At 44.7% G+C, this 16164-nt stretch overlaps 1 protein-coding gene across 3 annotated transcripts in view; it reads right to left on the bottom strand.

Annotated features, from left to right (window-relative positions):
• Positions 1-15715, bottom strand: part of CHN1 (chimerin 1) — a 92444-nt gene extending 76729 nt beyond the window's left edge. The window contains exons 1-2 of one of the 3 annotated variants that reach the window (XM_059475801.1): positions 15699-15715; positions 14960-15087 (exon numbers count right to left, since the gene is read on the bottom strand). In XM_059475801.1, coding sequence (XP_059331784.1) covers positions 14960-15087; positions 15699-15700 — 130 coding nt within the window. In that variant the 5' untranslated portion in view covers positions 15701-15715. Of the gene's footprint in view, positions 1-1277; positions 1303-14959; positions 15088-15332; positions 15371-15698 lie in introns of those variants that run through there. The other 2 variants (XM_059475802.1, XM_059475804.1) reach the window with 2 other exon arrangements.
• Positions 15716-16164: the final 449 nt, after the last annotated feature.

Raw genomic sequence — 16164 nt, 5'->3', positions numbered from 1 at the left:
CTGAGCACAGAGGCAAACTGCCTCCAGGTCCAAAAAGGAGCTTTTGCCAGCTCACATGGTTTGTCTCTGCCAGGGGATGGCAATCTGCAGGCAGAGGTCACAGCAGCCAAGAGCAGCCAGCTGCTCCCAGGGCAGCCCTGGAGAGCTGGCACACAGCAAAGGCACTGCACCACTGCAGCCATCCACCCACAGGGACGCGCCCAAGCTTGGGGGCAGAGGTGACAGTCACCACTGACAACTCTTCTTACAGTAAGTTTTACTTCTTTACCTTACCCTTTGGCACAGGTAGCTACACTTTCCAATGCCCATAAATTCAAATGCACATGGTCAGCTTTAGACCTTTAAAATTAAATGATGTTTGAGTTATCTAAGCAACAAAACAAATCCGTGTATTTTCTTCTCCTTTTCAGAGGCATTCCCATCTGGGAGAAGAACAAGAATAAAATACAATCTAAGGGAAAGATGCAAATCACTGAAAACAGGCACCAATAATGAATGCATCCCTTCAGTTGCAAGATGGCACTACATCACACATCCTGTGCCCCAGAAATTTTTAATATTGAAAACTTATTTTTATTTGCTCTTTCATCCTCTTGTGCTTTTTCTTTTACTACTCTTATTATTACTGGAGAAAAAATGATTAAGAGACAGTCAGTGTGTACAATGCCCCAGAAAGCTACAAGGGCTAATGGCATTTCTCAGATGTGACCAAGGGGGACACGAGAAAGCACACTCAGCAAAAGGGAAGGGGCCTAAAGAAGGGCATGCTCTGATAATTACATCAGTCTTGAGGGGGAAAGAGAAAATGGATCACACTGCCATCCTGGTTCTACAGTGTCTGATCTGGCAACAATAAATTCTGTGAGAATGCTTCTAACGGGGCTGAATGAGAGACCCACTGAAAACAGCCAGAGTTCAATGACTTTTATGAGCAGGTCTATTATTATTGCCTCTGTTTGAATGATGGGAAATTTTAAGAAGTAATATTTTGCTTATCACAAGTACTGCTGCAGTAAAATGAACTCATCCTCTAAGTGATTAGACCAGGTTGCAAATCATTAATTTCTAGATTTTCATTTAACCAAAGCAAAGGAAGCAAGTATTCATTTTTCCTCCTCTTTGCCAAATAAAGTACTGGCACATGACTGCATAAATCATGAGAAATCAAAAAAAATTATATCTTTTACAGCAAAAAAAATTAATCTTAAATATCTTAAATTTTAAAGTGAAACTTTCACATAGACAAAAACATAGACACATAGACAAATTTTTCTTACCATTGCATTTCTCTTGACAGTAGCTTAATGGGGTGAGGAAATATGCCATGAAAGCACAGGTAGCTTACTCTTAAAGTTTCAAAACATCTAGTATTATTTCCTAGTGTTGCTTCAAGTATAGAAATTTGGCTCTCAGAGAGGTAAAAAGATGACAAGTGCCACCTTGTGGGCATTTAATAAAGATGAAATTTAATGTTACTTTCTGTATCTTCGTCACCAGACAACAGGCTGCTGCTGATTTTCAGTATTCCTGGGAACACCTCCTTTGCTCTCTAAGAAAAGACAGACATGGTGGGAATTGCTCCCTGACATGGGTCTCAGGTCAGCTGCAGGTAAAACAACAGAGTCAGGCCAAAGATTGTCTTGTAACCCTCTCATTTACATCACCACATGTATCCTGAAATGTCTAATTTACGCAGTAAACAACTTCCAACTGAAGATGTTGTAAAAATCAAATATGCCTCTCTAATGTATGTGTTTAAAAGAAAAACAGCTTTTTTTAAAAAATTCATTGTGACAGAACTGACTACATCTGACCACAGCCCTGAAGAGATGGATCAATGAGTTTGGCAGTTTCCCATCCTCCCCATGGGTTATTTGAAAGGTCTACTGCAGTCTAATTTCACAAGGTCAAGATTTTCAGAAATAGGCCTTTATTGGATTAATTGCCTCTTTTAGATTTAACAGGAAATTTTTCCAAGTACCTTTTAGATTCAGTAAAGCAAATTCTTGTTCACTGTGAATTCAGAGTAATGTCAGGTTGCACAAGCTTGACCACTGCAATCAGACTTCTTTGTTTTGAAACCCAGACTGGTTTTCTCTGTAGACACTGTTTTGGTCATGGCAAGTTAAACTCACATGGAAGGCTGCAGAAATATCTGTTGAGGCTATTGCTCTCATACTCTCTCATTCCAACCATAGCAAGGGATAATACAGGAGAAAACATTTACCCTTTGACATTTTCTTTCCTATTTTTTCTTCTGCAAATCCTTCTTTGTCTCCTATTTTAAAAGTCTGCCTGCAAAAAGACAAAGCTCATTTCCCATTGCTTGCTTCATTTCCTCCAAACATTAATAACACTAACAAGAGCACAGCAGTTTCACCATAACTTCAAGCCAGTGACAACTGTTATAGCCATGGTCTCAAGGCATTCACAGAAATACATTTTGTCTTCATTTCTCCAACCCATCTAACAGGGAATATTGATTGGAGTTTGATTACACAAATATTCTGAACAGTTATCCTACTAGTGAAAAAAACCAACATGCTATCATGTAAAAGTGCCTTCTAGCTGTAAATTAATCTTCTACCCTGAAGACAATGTCTGTCCAGGACAAGCACTTTTGAAATACAACCCCTCCATCCATTGCATAATCCCCTAATTTGCTGAAAGGGGAGATGTGCTTTATCACAGTTTGCTTGGTTGCTTTCATTCGTTTTTCCACACACAACACCAACATAATGAACATAAGTTCACTTTCCTACTCTAAAATACACTTTTAAGTAGAGTATTGTGGCTTTACCAAAAGCTAAACCTCAATAAAAGAGCACAAGACTGACTCTGCCCCCCTACCCCTTGGTAAAAACCCACTGAGAACTTGTCCATCTTTGCATTTCAGCCCAAGATAGTTGCTGTGCATTCATTAACCTCCCGGGGTAAATAAAAAAAAAAAAAAGAAACAAAACCAAGCTGCCCATTAGCAGCCCAGGCAAAAATCAGAGCCTTCCAGAGAAAATTAAGAGCAGATCTGATTTCTGACTGCTGTTACAACTGGCATCAAGACAGACTCACATATTCCAAAGCACATCACTCCAGCTGTGTCAGATGGCCAAACCAATGCAGCTTCTCCTTCCTCAAACTTGACCCATTTAAACTCTTAGACCATCAAGTTATAAAAAACCAATTGTGATTCCTATTACAAACAGATTTTTCATTTTCTAAAACAATTGTCAATAACACACACCATTGCTCAGGCAAAAACATGGTTTGTATTTACATCCTTACTTTCAGAACAGATGCAACTACCAAGTAAAGTAACCCAGCCCAAGATCGTGATTGCTTTTTACAGCATCATGAAGGACAGTCCTAAAAAAATTATTGGCAGGGTCTGAGACAGGAAATGGAAACAATGTGGTAGGATGCCTTTTTTTAATTGGAATTTAAGATTTTATTCCGAAAGGCATTTTCTGATTGCTGTGAGCTTCTCCCCAGTCTGAGACGCACCACTCCTTACCTCGTGTGCTTCTCATATAAAACATTCAAGAGGCCTCCAAAGAAATGAATTAGGATGCTCCACATAGAAAAGCTGAAAACTTCACATTTCCTTTTGGCAATGCCATGGCTCACTATTATAACTGCAGCCAATGAACTATGGTGAAAGCTTTTCACCCAATGGCCCCTCCCTGTTTATAGCATTACATCCATCTTTTTCATAATGATTTTCCTCCCTGGCAGGCTCATCTGCTGCACTAGGCAGGAAGCAGACAAAGGAGAGAGAGCAGGGCCAGCCCATGGAGAAGCTGTGCTCTGGGAGCAGTCCTGCAGCCCCCAGCACACTGTGTGATTGAGGCAACAGCCAAACGGTCTCAGAGTGCTTTAGCAGCTCTGCAAGCACTGACAGCTTGTCTGCATGGGCTTCCCCTCTGTCCTCAGCTCCTTCTGGGTTTGGGGGCAGAAAAGCAGGTCAGGGGAGCTGGGAACGGGCTGCTGGAAGGAGAGCTCAACAGAGGTTTGGTACTGCCCTGAAGGAATCCAAAAATAGCTGGAAAGCTTGATATGATCAATGCTAAGAGATAACCTCCAGGTCCTTTTTCAGTTAACTCCATGTTTCTTTCCCCCTACACAAGATGAACTCAGATGGTTTTCTTATCTCTCTTTTGAAATTGTTTTCTTTCTCCTTTTTCTCCACTAATTAGAAGAAAGACAAATTTGTCCACAAGTAATGGAAACTTGGGTTATTAGCTCTCATATGATCATGGCACTATGTTAAACAGGTTTCCAACAATTATGAGCTGCATTTCTAGGATATCAAAGCATTCTTACTGGAACCAAGATCCCATGGAACTGTCCACAGGTAAAAGCAGACTTAGTCCTACATAAGACATCTAAACAGAAAATAGGAACAGTAGCTGGTGAGAGAAGCAGAGGCCCTTACAGATGAGTTCATCAAAGAAAGATCAGTATCTCTATTCCCAAGCCTTGCTAACACAGTATTACCCCAGCCAGATTTGTCTCTCTGGATAACAGCTATTTTTTGTGTCTTCAGCCCCACTTAGACTTTATAATAAGAACCCTATCATGGTAATTGACAGCACAGGAAAACAAACAGACAGACAGAAGGATAGTGATAGGATGTGACAGATCAAAAATCAATCTTATAATTTAAAAATGGTCCTGGCCTGACACAGCTTGGTGAAAACTGCTGTGAGGCAGAATGTTGCAAGCAATTGTCAGAGACTGTGATACACAGGATATCCACAGAGAAAGAAGGGCAAATGGTAAGACAGCTCTGAGACACTACAAGCCCTGCCTGTGCCTCCCACAGCTGCTCTCGTACAGCAGTGGGATAAGGAAAATGCCAGGTTTTTACATTTAAAAATCACTATTAACAGCAGCATCACCACCACCCCACCCAAAAAAAGCAATAAAAAATGACCTTTCTGCTTTTCATAGACCTTCCTACTAAGTGAGAAAAACCGCCAACAAGCTGAGTTAGCCAGAGTGAGCTCTTCCTCTGACAGATCAGTCTGCAACTCACTCATCCCAGAGGCTGCTTGGGCCCCTGTCCCAGGAGTGCTGCATGCCCTGTCCCACCTGGGGCTCACCAGGCTTTGGGACAGCCGGGACACAGAGACCACAGCTCAGCTCCTGCTGATTCTGAGCCTGCAGAAGAGCAAGTCAAGATTAAATTATCATCTTTGGTCTAACGCAGCTGGAGGTGGATTGGGGTGGGGGTTTCTGCTTACTAAGTACAGTTTCAATAAAATCTAAGGAATACAAGATGCTCCATGGAGTTCCTGCCGTGCTTGCTGCTCTGCCACTGAGGAGGGGCACACAAGGCTGCAGGGAGGGGACTGTGGGCACAGCTTGCTTTGACATGATGTGGCATTGGGAAACACACAGGTCAGCCAGGAGCTCCCTGAGCACCACAATAAAGCAACAGCACAGCTACAGGCCATGAGCTCACCACTGGAAATGGATGCTGTGACAAGCTTCCTCCCCTTCTGTTTCTATTAAACAACTGAAGATTTTTCTCAACTTTTGTTAAGTCCCATTTATAAATATACTGCTTAAAAGAGAAAAAAAAAGCCAAAAGGAAATCAGTAGAAGTAATTGCTGTGTCAAAATTATGCTTCCTTAATTGGAAGGATAAACCCACATGTGCATGTTTTGCCTGTAAGAGAGAGGTGAGGAAGAAATACATCCTCTTTGGGGGTTTTTTGTAGGCTGCTTTTTTTAATAAAAAATTATTCCAGATTGCACTGAAACACTGTGTCCAGATTCACATGGAAACCATACAGCACAGCTGAAAAACACTGGAAGACTAGCCCTACCAAATAATTATCAGCAACTTTTATAGTCTGTAGTCTGCTCTGGACTGCACATGTATCAGATACTAATTCAGCATTGAGGAGAATGACTTATGAGCAATGTGAGCACGAGGAATGGTCAGGAGCTGCACTAAAGCACTAAGTCTGTTTTTCAGAACTGCTCTCCTTTTTACATAGTCCCCTATTTACACCACACAAGAAATAATTTTATTCTCTCCTTATCCACTGCTGCAGCAGTACCCTAAAACTTTCCTACATGAAATACTGTGAGGGTGCTGAGGCACTGAACAGGCTGCCCAGAGAAGCTGTGGCTGCCCCATCGCTGAAAGTGTTCAAGGCCAGGCTGGACAGGGCTCTGCTCTGGTGGAAGGTGTTCCTGCCCATGGCAGGGGTGTAGGAACTAGATGACCTTTAAGGTCCCTTGCAACTGAAACCCCTCTGTGAGTCTATGATGCTCAGTTGTACCTGCTATGCAATTTAAATAGTTGCAGCTGTGGTAGCACACCACAATGTAGTGGGCAACAAAACAATTCTAGTATTTAGAAAGCAGAATTTTACCTTTATATTTAGAGTGAACTTTCACACAAGCAAGCTGCCTTGGGACATCCAGCTTCTGATCAAGATCAGAAAACATATATTTTTATTTTAGCTTCTTAAATGGCAAGACTGCTCTTGCAACGAAGGAAGCAGGAAGGAGATGGAGATGAGCACCGTAGCAGAGGAAACCATCACCTCCCACCAGCACCAGATACCCAGACCCAACCACATGATGTGGTCAGCAGAGCCAGATCCTGCCAGCTGCACCAAAGCTGGATGTGACAGCGGCTCCCTCACAGAACTGACAGAGGCCAAAAGAAACCTACCTGCTCACTGTGAGCAGGAAAGTCCAGCCTGCAACCTCTTCAGAGGGCCACTACCAGAGAATGCAGTTTTCCTAATGCATTCTCCCAAGGGACTAAGCTTTGGTCACATGAAAAACAGACCACTTTATCACATCCCATCAGCATTAACAACATTTTAACCAAAAGCAAACCAGCCCCAACATGACCAGTGTTCCATGATGCTTATCACAGAACCTGATAAGGTCATGAAAATAAATTCAGAGATGAACATATCAAAATATATCATGGAAGTTAGACTCACAAATGAATAAATAGAATTTTATGAGTACAATTTCCAATAACTTTCAAATCACTTCATATATATCATTATCATTTTATATATCTTTTTCATTCAGAGTGCTGCAAATGTCAAATGCCAATTCTTACCATTCACAGAGGCTGCTGCACACACAGCAACACTATTGGATTACAACTGGGTGTGACCAACCTCCCTCCCTCCCCCCGACTAGAACCAGGACAATGACCCGTCACTCACTCCACACACAGCCAAACTCTCAGAACAGCACAGAGAACTACAGAAACTCTTCCCAGCATCTTCCTGGGCATGGCCAGTGAGGCTGCCTGAGGCCCAGATACCACGCAATTATCATGTCCTGGCTATATGGTTAAATGCTTTAGAAGATCAAATATTTCAGAGACCTTAAATGGTACTTGTTGTCTTACATAACAAGAGTTCTATTATCATTATAGTGCAAGGATTCCATACTGCCAGAGTTTTGTACCTCCTCTAAGCACTGACTCTTCCTGGTCCTTGCAGCAGCCATCTGACTCCAGTTCCCACCTATCCATTCTTTTATACCACTTGTTCTCATTGGCTACAGGTGTGGCCTGTTAAGATCAGGCCTGCTCCTGATCTTTAGTAATTGGTCCAGCTGCAACTCGTTGGGGGATAAGATTACATTCTATATGACCTTCATTCACCCATACTGTATCCGCCTACAGTACTCTTCCTTGTTTCACACATACTCCAAAAAGCAACATCCAGAGGGTTTTTAACTTTCTGCCATCATTTGTGAAGATGCACAAGCCAGATACAATCCATGGCACTGAAAGAATAACCGAGCCAGGTGATGATTTTATGAGGGAGGAGGAAGCATCTCATCCCCTGCTAATAACTACAGAAGAGCCCTTGGGCCAGTCTCGGGGCTGTTTTGTTTCCTTGTGAGGACATTTGTGTGCAGAACTGTACAACCTCTGTCCACAGGGTGGAGCAGCTCAGCAGCCTGAGGTGCATGCTACACCCCACGCTCAGAAAAAACAGAACTGTGCAACAATGCTCGTTCAGCTTAGACCGTACAGAGCACTTACCCATGTCTGCACCCTGGGGGATCCTGATTAATCTGCCTTTATTCAACAAAAATGGCACAGTCTTCCAAAAGGCTTGTGCTTTGAGTTTACTATTAGAGCAGTATTTAAATTATGGCTATAGTATTGCCACTGTGAGTACACACAAACTTTTCTGGACAGAGATGTGCTTTCTGTCAATGGAAAACTTTTTGTACACCTGAAAAAAGCAGGTAAGACCTCTTGAAGAGAATTAGCGAGAGAATAAAGTCCCAAAACCTGACAAAGCAAAAAGCATCGAGTCCAAAACAAACAGAAGAAACCCCACATTTACACCTGGAGCATCAGCCCTTGGCCAATGTGAAGTGTACATCAGGAAACCTTCCTAGATCCTCACATTCAGAGTGTCTTTCACTTCAACATCATCAGATGAGATTCTGTGTTACACTGTCTCCATTCTTAGTGGACCTGCTGGTGTCAAGGAGGAAAGGGATGCAATTGTTCAATGATCAGCATAAGAGAATCTCTTTGGAGAAAATTAAAAAATCTCACCTTAATTCATTACTTGAGCACACAACTGGACATGTCCTTTCCAGTTTCAGCAACAATCCTCAAACTTCTGATTTCTTTAGATTCTTATTCTAATACAACTGAAAGGAAACACAATTTTATACTAGCCACTGTGTGAAGCACACTTCTAAGCACTAAGCTGAGAAGCCATGACTCAAATTTTTTATCCTTGTCTATACTGTTAGTGTCACTTCTCTGGTATTTTGATCAATTTATACCAATTTACTAGTTAATAGATCCTATACAGGTTTTTTTCTTTTGATTGCATTGCTGGCAAAACCTTTTCAAGCCTGCTCTCCTTATTTGTTTCATTAGGTTCTAAAAATCATGAAAGGTTAGCACAGCACCTAGGAGAAAATGTTATGACTCTCAGCACCTGGACACTTCTCCTCCCAGACACATGAATGGGAGTTGGAAGGTCTAGTTTCCCTCTAAAATAGTTTCAATTTTTAACAAATCACCTTCATTTTTAAATGTTAAAAAACCCCAAACCTAAACATTGTACTAATATCCCTAAATAGCTTCATCTAATTAGACTATTTGTAGTTCCCATTGTGACTAGATGTTGAATTGCTTAAATGCCCTCTAAAATTAGCTTGTTATCAGTCAGTACTGAGTGAACCCAAGTATTTTAAGCAAGGGCTAACCACTTCAAGAGTATCTGTTGCAACCAGGTTAAAAACATCACTTTGAATTCACTGTTGTTCTGCTGAAAAAGACCTAGCACAGGCAGCGCCACATGGGATATGTACTCACTTTGTTGCTCACCTTATGCTCTTCAAACAGTTTTCAGTTTTTTACTTTCTCTTTGGCCTAGAAACATCCGTGATAGATACCATTCCTATCATTCTACCTTTATGTTCCCTGTAGTGACAAAAATCCTACTATAAATGTCCCAATTCCATGAACAAGATTCCATTACCTACTACAGGTAAGGAACATATTCAGAGACTTTTCAGGGACAACTGGACTCTTGAGTTAAGGGGCTCTGTCAATAAACTTCACAATCACAGGTAGCCACAAGTTGTAAGCATAGCCCAGGGCCAAATATAGAGAAGAACTTGAATTGTAGGTGATCTGTTTATTTCCTGCTCTTAGAAGGCTCTGCACACAAGACAAAAAATGAGCAGATTAATTTTTGAGTATTTCCTATTCTACAGAAAATCTGCAGCATTATCTGTTGTGAACCATTTATCAGAGGAGCACTTACGGTCTCTGTACCTGTGCCAACCAAGCAGTCTAAAAATTAATGCCCTTTCCCAAGCAAAGAAAACATTTATTTAGAGAAAAATGTCTCTCTTTAAGACTGACACATTAGAAAATATGTGCTTGAACCAACATAAGTATATCCTACCTTTTGAAGCAGCCATGAGCCAGCAATCCCAGTCTGCATGGAGAACACTAATCACAGATGCATAGAACTTGAAACAGTAATTTGTTAATTATTATTTCTAGTATGGAAGAACTTATTTAAAAAGGTTCACTTCATACCCATAGTAGAAAATAATCATAGAAAATTAATTCTGTGCAGGACAACATCAGAGCTCACAGCCGTGGAAGCAATTCTGCTAAGTGAGCAAATCACTATTTATGAGCTCTTCCAGAAATGCATGGACCCCTGAAACAGAGGGATCATTGGCTTCTCAGCCCCTGCCCTTTCTGCCTGTAGCAGTGTATTGCTTGTTTCTTTTATTCCGATATTTTCCCTAAAGATTTCTCTAAAAACTGCTCTTTTTCATCATCTCCTTATAAAACCATATCTGTCATGCTGACTACAGCTCTGTCTCTAATCCCATTCAGCTGTAGCCACTCATCAGAGTGCAAGCACTTTGAAGATTAAAAGAGAATTGCTTCGTTTCTCATTTCTTAACCACCAACACTCAGGGATGAGTTTTTATCCACTGGCAGGCTCCGAGCAAGAAGGCAAAAGCAGGGATAACTAGTGACAAATATGTCCATGAAGATCTCTCCTGGCTGTTTTGAAATGTCCTCCTTTGTTCACACAAGAGAGTTGATGAGCAAATAAATGAACAGGAAGGGAATTCATAAAAGACAAGGACAACTCGCAAGCACTAAACATAACAAAACTATTTTTCTTTCAAAGTACAATGTTGACTTTCTTTGAACACTTTTCAGGATATTCAAAGACACAAGCAAACAGTGGGATAACTTAATACCTCCCCTCCTTTTCCCTCTATGTTGTTTGTTATCTTTCCAATAGTTGAGTCATCCAAGTGGAATAACAGCGTGCACCTCAGGCCTGTCACTGTGCAATCTCACATCTTAGGGTATTAACAGATGGCTTTAGGAAGTCTAGCCATAGGAACGTGACTGATTGCTTTTCCTGTCACTAGGAAGCTGCTACCCTGCAGGGATTCAGCACAGCAGGACTGGTGGGCATCCCTGAGCCACCTCTGCTAAGCCAGGCAAGTGGCTTCAGCCCAAAGGCTGGGCATGCAGCCACCAGACTGTGCTGAGATGGCAGAGAATGGCTCTAACACCATTCCAGCTGCTGCACCAGGCAGCAAGAAACAGTCAAAGAGAAAAAGGAGGTTACACCTATAATCACCACAACTTCTATTGCTGTTTTTCCTCCTACAGCACAACAGGACTGTGCTGTAGAAGGAAAAACACCAATAAAACTGGACATCTGCTCAAGTTCCAGACATTCACACACACTGCATGTGAAAATGCACACTTTGTGTGGAATAAAATGAATTTAAAACCTTAATAAACAATTCACATGGATATCAAACCTATTGCATCTATTACTTGCAACAAACAAAAGAATCAGACAGAAATTTTTTTCTGCTTCTCAGAGAAATTGACTGTTTTCCAGTCCTTTGCTCATGCAGTCCTTGTGCAGGACCTGCTTTCCACTGCCAGATCAAACTTGCATTCCAAGTGCTTGGCCACTGAAACACAAACTGAATGTTCTGGTGAAACCCTGCTTTGCTGGCCCCATGAAAAGGCGTGGCACATATAGGTGACCACCTATGGTCACAACAGGCTATTTCTGCCATTGCAACTTTGTCACACAGTCATTGAATATCCTGAGTTGGATCCCAAAAGGATCTTGGAGCCCGAGTTCTGGCCCTGAACAGGCCGAAATCACAGCAAACATCTGTGAGTGTTAACCCTGTGGAACTATGAACCCTGCTGGGGTGACACACTGCCTGAAGTAGCCAGCATGACTGAGGTAACAGAGGTATGTCTCCAGCTAACAACTTCCAGGCTCTCCCACTGCTGACTAATTCCAACAGGGGCTGCTCTTCCTATCTGTGGGGCAGTTGAACGCCTCTTTCCCATCACCCACATCACAGACCCACCATCTGTACCAGGGAACATGGGCAGCCCCCTACACACCTTCCATACAGCCAGCTGTCAGCACAGGGTATCTTGGAAGGGCATGACTGAGAGACAATGACAGGATGAAGAAAGGAATTTCAAAATAACTAAAACTGATGAAATGAAGGGTCTTAATGTTTTTCGTCCCTTGTACTTTATTGCTGCATCATAATCTTGCCAAGAGGCTGTAACTGAAAAGGGTAAGTGAGGGACCCCTTAGGCTTTATGTTAATTGTTGTTTATGTTAATTGATGTTAATTGTTAATACTAGAAACTCTTTTCACAACCAACTTTCCCAGGAGCTGCCACCCAAAGGTGTGGACTGCAGGCAGTGCTCCTGTGGCAATGTGGGCTGCTCTGAGGACAATGGCAAAGGGCAGCCTCCAACAGGACCTGACTTCCACCCTCCTGATAAGTGTGTCCCTGCTAACCCAGGATCTGCAACAATGCCAGCCTGGTCTCCAGACTGTCCCCTTCTAGCAGTGTCTTTGCACTATGCACTGAACGAGCCATAAAACACTCCCTAGAGCACGTTATGACACTGCCCAACCCTCTCCTCTCCCTTGCTGTGCACATACAAGCACACACTGATTGAAAGGGACCCAGGAAACTTGGGGAATCTCCTTGCCCAATAAAGTTTACATGGCAATTTACGTCAAATTTTACATGCTTTTGGAGCACAACTTATTAGAATCAGCCGGAGAATGGTGAAATTTGGTTCAGTGTGATAGATCATTATGGGCTAGGGAAAATAAAAATGCAATATTGAGCCTAGAGTTTACGTGAGTGAGTAGAACCAAAGAAACCACTCCCCTGAGATCTGTTGCTTAGGACAATTTTATCAGCATAAGATAGATGTGAATTTAAAATGGTACAGTTACAGCTGCTTAATGCCTTAAAACAGATAAATTAATTCAGACATTTAATTTGCCTTTCCTCAAATTTGCTGATATTGCTTTGGTGGGAGGTTACATTGAAATAAACAACCCCCCCTCTTTTGTGGGTTATATTTTTAATGATTTACTATGGGTAGCTCCAGTGCAGTAACTGAAAATGTAACTACCCATCAGCAGCCAACATTTATAATAAAGGCTGAACACCGTTCCTGAAGCTCAAAGCAAGCACGCTGTAGTCTGTCTTTGTTATGTGCTGAGACAAAGTGTGCCAAGCCACCCCACTCAGAGGACTCACAGCAACACAGTAAGCTGTGCTAGCTCAACCATGAATTAATCACAACCACATCTGCAAAGATACTGCACTCACGTACACTTCTGCATTTACACAACTCACACACTTGCATCCATAGTTTAAGACATACTGTTAAGCTTTTACATTTGTGAAAGGCATCACATTCATTTGTTGATGCATATGAGCCATTTTTGTTGCACTGTTTTATTGTCACTTTTTGTTTTCTTAAAAGAGTGCAATCCTGAGGTTTGCCCTCAGCAAGATAATGTTTAAAAACTACAGACACAGCAGAGCACCCCACTCTGTCCTCTTGACTCATTATCTTTTACATGTATCAATGACATTTACTGTAACAAGAGATGTGATAACACACAAAACCACCAAGTTACTTTGTAATGCAAATTTGTATTAATAGAATATGTCATGCAGTCAATCAAACACGTACAAATTGGAAAAGAATCTCATAAGTTAAAAAAAAAGGTACCTGATATAGGAATGCCACTTTCTTTAAAAGTTAAAATTAAAATATTCTTCATTTTTGCAGACAAAAATTATAATGACACTCAGCATGGAGAATGTGTGTATTTCAGCCTAAAAATTTTTTTTTCTGTTAGGGAAAACGACAATATTTACCTTCAGTGCCAATGTAACAAACTACCTATTTTCAAACAATCAAATTCAAAATGATACAATGTAACATAAACAGCGGGGTTTTTTTTTCTAAAAGGGCCAATCTGCCATTTGATCTCTGTGTTCACTTTCACTTCTAAGTTCAAGAGCTTGATCCTCACCCCACGCCTGACAACCTGCAGGGCCCCCCTACCTGCAGCTCCTGAAGTCCCGTGAACTCAGAGACGAGATCAGACATAAAACAACAGAGACGGTTTACTCTGACCTATGAACCAATGGCATCCTGAAAAACTCGAGCAGGAAATATAAATATGGGAGACAGCACTGTAGCTAAACCCAACACAGCACAGATTTTATTTGCAGGGAGCTATCTTGCAACACCTGCTAAACTTCTCAGATGGGGTTCAATATGCAAAATAATATCACAAGTGTCAATTTTTAAGAAAATCCAAAAACCTGGTTTTAGTCTTTTAAGAAATTGTACCAGTCCAAGAATCGGGAAATCAATGAAAGCAAGCCATTTGTTTACATATGAAATGAAATTCACAGTCTAAACGCAACGAACAGACTTGACATCCTCTATTCACTAGAAATCACTCGTGGTGCACGAGCTTCTTTCAAGAAAGGATATCCCGATTATCCTGTTAACTCTGTACTGACCTTAGCTGTACTCATTTCTGTTTTCCTTTCATTGCTGCATTTACCTCATGTTGCCAGACACAATTTGAAGCCTTTTTGTTTGTTTGCCCGCCGTAAAATTGCTCACGTTAGGCACAAGCAAGCCTAATTCAATAACGTTGAATTGGCAGAACCCACATGTTCAACAGTTTAAACTAGAGTTTCTCCAGCCGGTTCCCACCGCAGCCGGGCACGGCCAGAGCCGCGCTCCCGAGCCTCCTTTGCCGGGCTGCCCGCGGCCGGGAGGCACCGGCTCCCGCGGGAGCTGCGCCCGTGTCCGCCCGCGGCGCTCCGGGGACCCCCGGCCGGCCCGTGGCTCCGGCACAGCCCCTCGGCTGCGGGGCTCCCGAGGCACCCCAACTTTTCTCTGCCGGTCGCAGGGAGCCCCCGCGGGGCTGCCCCTCCGGGGTGATTCCCGCAGCCCCGGGCCCGGCCCTGCGGGCGGCGCCCACGCCCAGGCGCTGCCGCGCCGCAGACAATGGGGGCGGCAGCCCCGCGCCCGCCGGGCCGAGGCGGCGGCGCTTCACTCACCGAACAAGGTCAGAGCCATCGCGGCGGCGGCGGCGGCGGGGCGGGCCCGGGGGGCGGCGGGGGCTGGCCGGGCGGCGCGGCGCTGGCATTGGCGCGGCGGCAGCTCTCGCATCAGCGGCGGGGCGCGCCTGCAACACAAGTTGGGCGCGGGGCTGTCAGCGCGGCACCGGCGGCCGCTGCCACTTGCTGCCGCGGGGCGGGGCGGGCACAGCCCGCAGGGGTAGGGAAGGCAGGGGTTGGGCAGGGCCGGGCCGGGCCGGGCCGGGCTGGGCCAGGGGTGTCGGGGGACGGTGGCCGGGGACGCGCGGCACCGGGGGCAGCCCGCGCCCGCCCGCCCCCCGCCCGCGCTCGCCCGCCCCCCGCCCGCGCTCACGCTGCGTCCCGCCGCCTCGGGGAGCCATCTTGCGCCGGCACGGCCCGCCTCCGCCCGCCGCGGCCGCCGGGACGGTTCCCATGGCAACGCGGCCGCCGCGCCGCCGGGCACAAAGGGAAGCGCGTCCCGCCCGGGACGGCCCGTGCGAGCCCCGGGCCCAGCCCCGCGCAGCGCTCCGGCCCGGCCCTCGGGCACCGCTGGGGCCGTCCCGGGCCCCGCCGCTCCTCTGAGGAGATGCCCCGTGGAAAGCATCGCTCCCCCGGCCCGTGCCTCCTCGGGCACGCTGCGCCTGCCTGCTCCGGCAGAAGAGCCAATGGTACTGTGAAAAACATGACTCCTTAAAGCGAGGTGAAAATTCCTACTTACATGCCAGCAACGACGAAGAGAGGAAACGCATAGATTTCCCCTCAAAATATTTCGCGCGAGAAATTTCAGCCAGCCCAGCTGTCATCGGTTTTCGCTGTCCAGGACTGTAAATTTCAGCACTAAAAGCGCTCAGTTGAAAAGGCAACAGCGTTCCTGGTGCAACTCGCTTGTGCAGGTGGCATTTCCCGCCTGATGAAGGCAGAGCCCGGCAGAGGCTGGCACCCCAGCAGCAGAGGCTGGCCAGCCCGTGTGGCCGGGAGCAGCATCGCCACACCCGCAGCCATCCCTCCCTCCCTCCCTCCCTTCCCCTCACAGGTGCGCGCTGCCAGTTCAAACCCAGCCGCAGCTCGATCCACGCCAGTGGAACCGCCACAGCTGTGAGCATCCGCCACCTCCAGCAGGGGCTCGCAGAGCTCGGCCGGGGCTTTGCAGGTGCTGGCTTGGAGGTCGTGGAGCGGGTCCCACC

Source organism: Ammospiza nelsoni, chromosome 7 (assembly GCF_027579445.1).
Source record: "Ammospiza nelsoni isolate bAmmNel1 chromosome 7, bAmmNel1.pri, whole genome shotgun sequence".
Classification (NCBI taxonomy): domain Eukaryota; kingdom Metazoa; phylum Chordata; class Aves; order Passeriformes; family Passerellidae; genus Ammospiza; species Ammospiza nelsoni.
The sequence above is the reverse complement of the archived record's forward strand: the minus strand, read 5'-3'. Positions and strand labels throughout refer to the sequence as shown.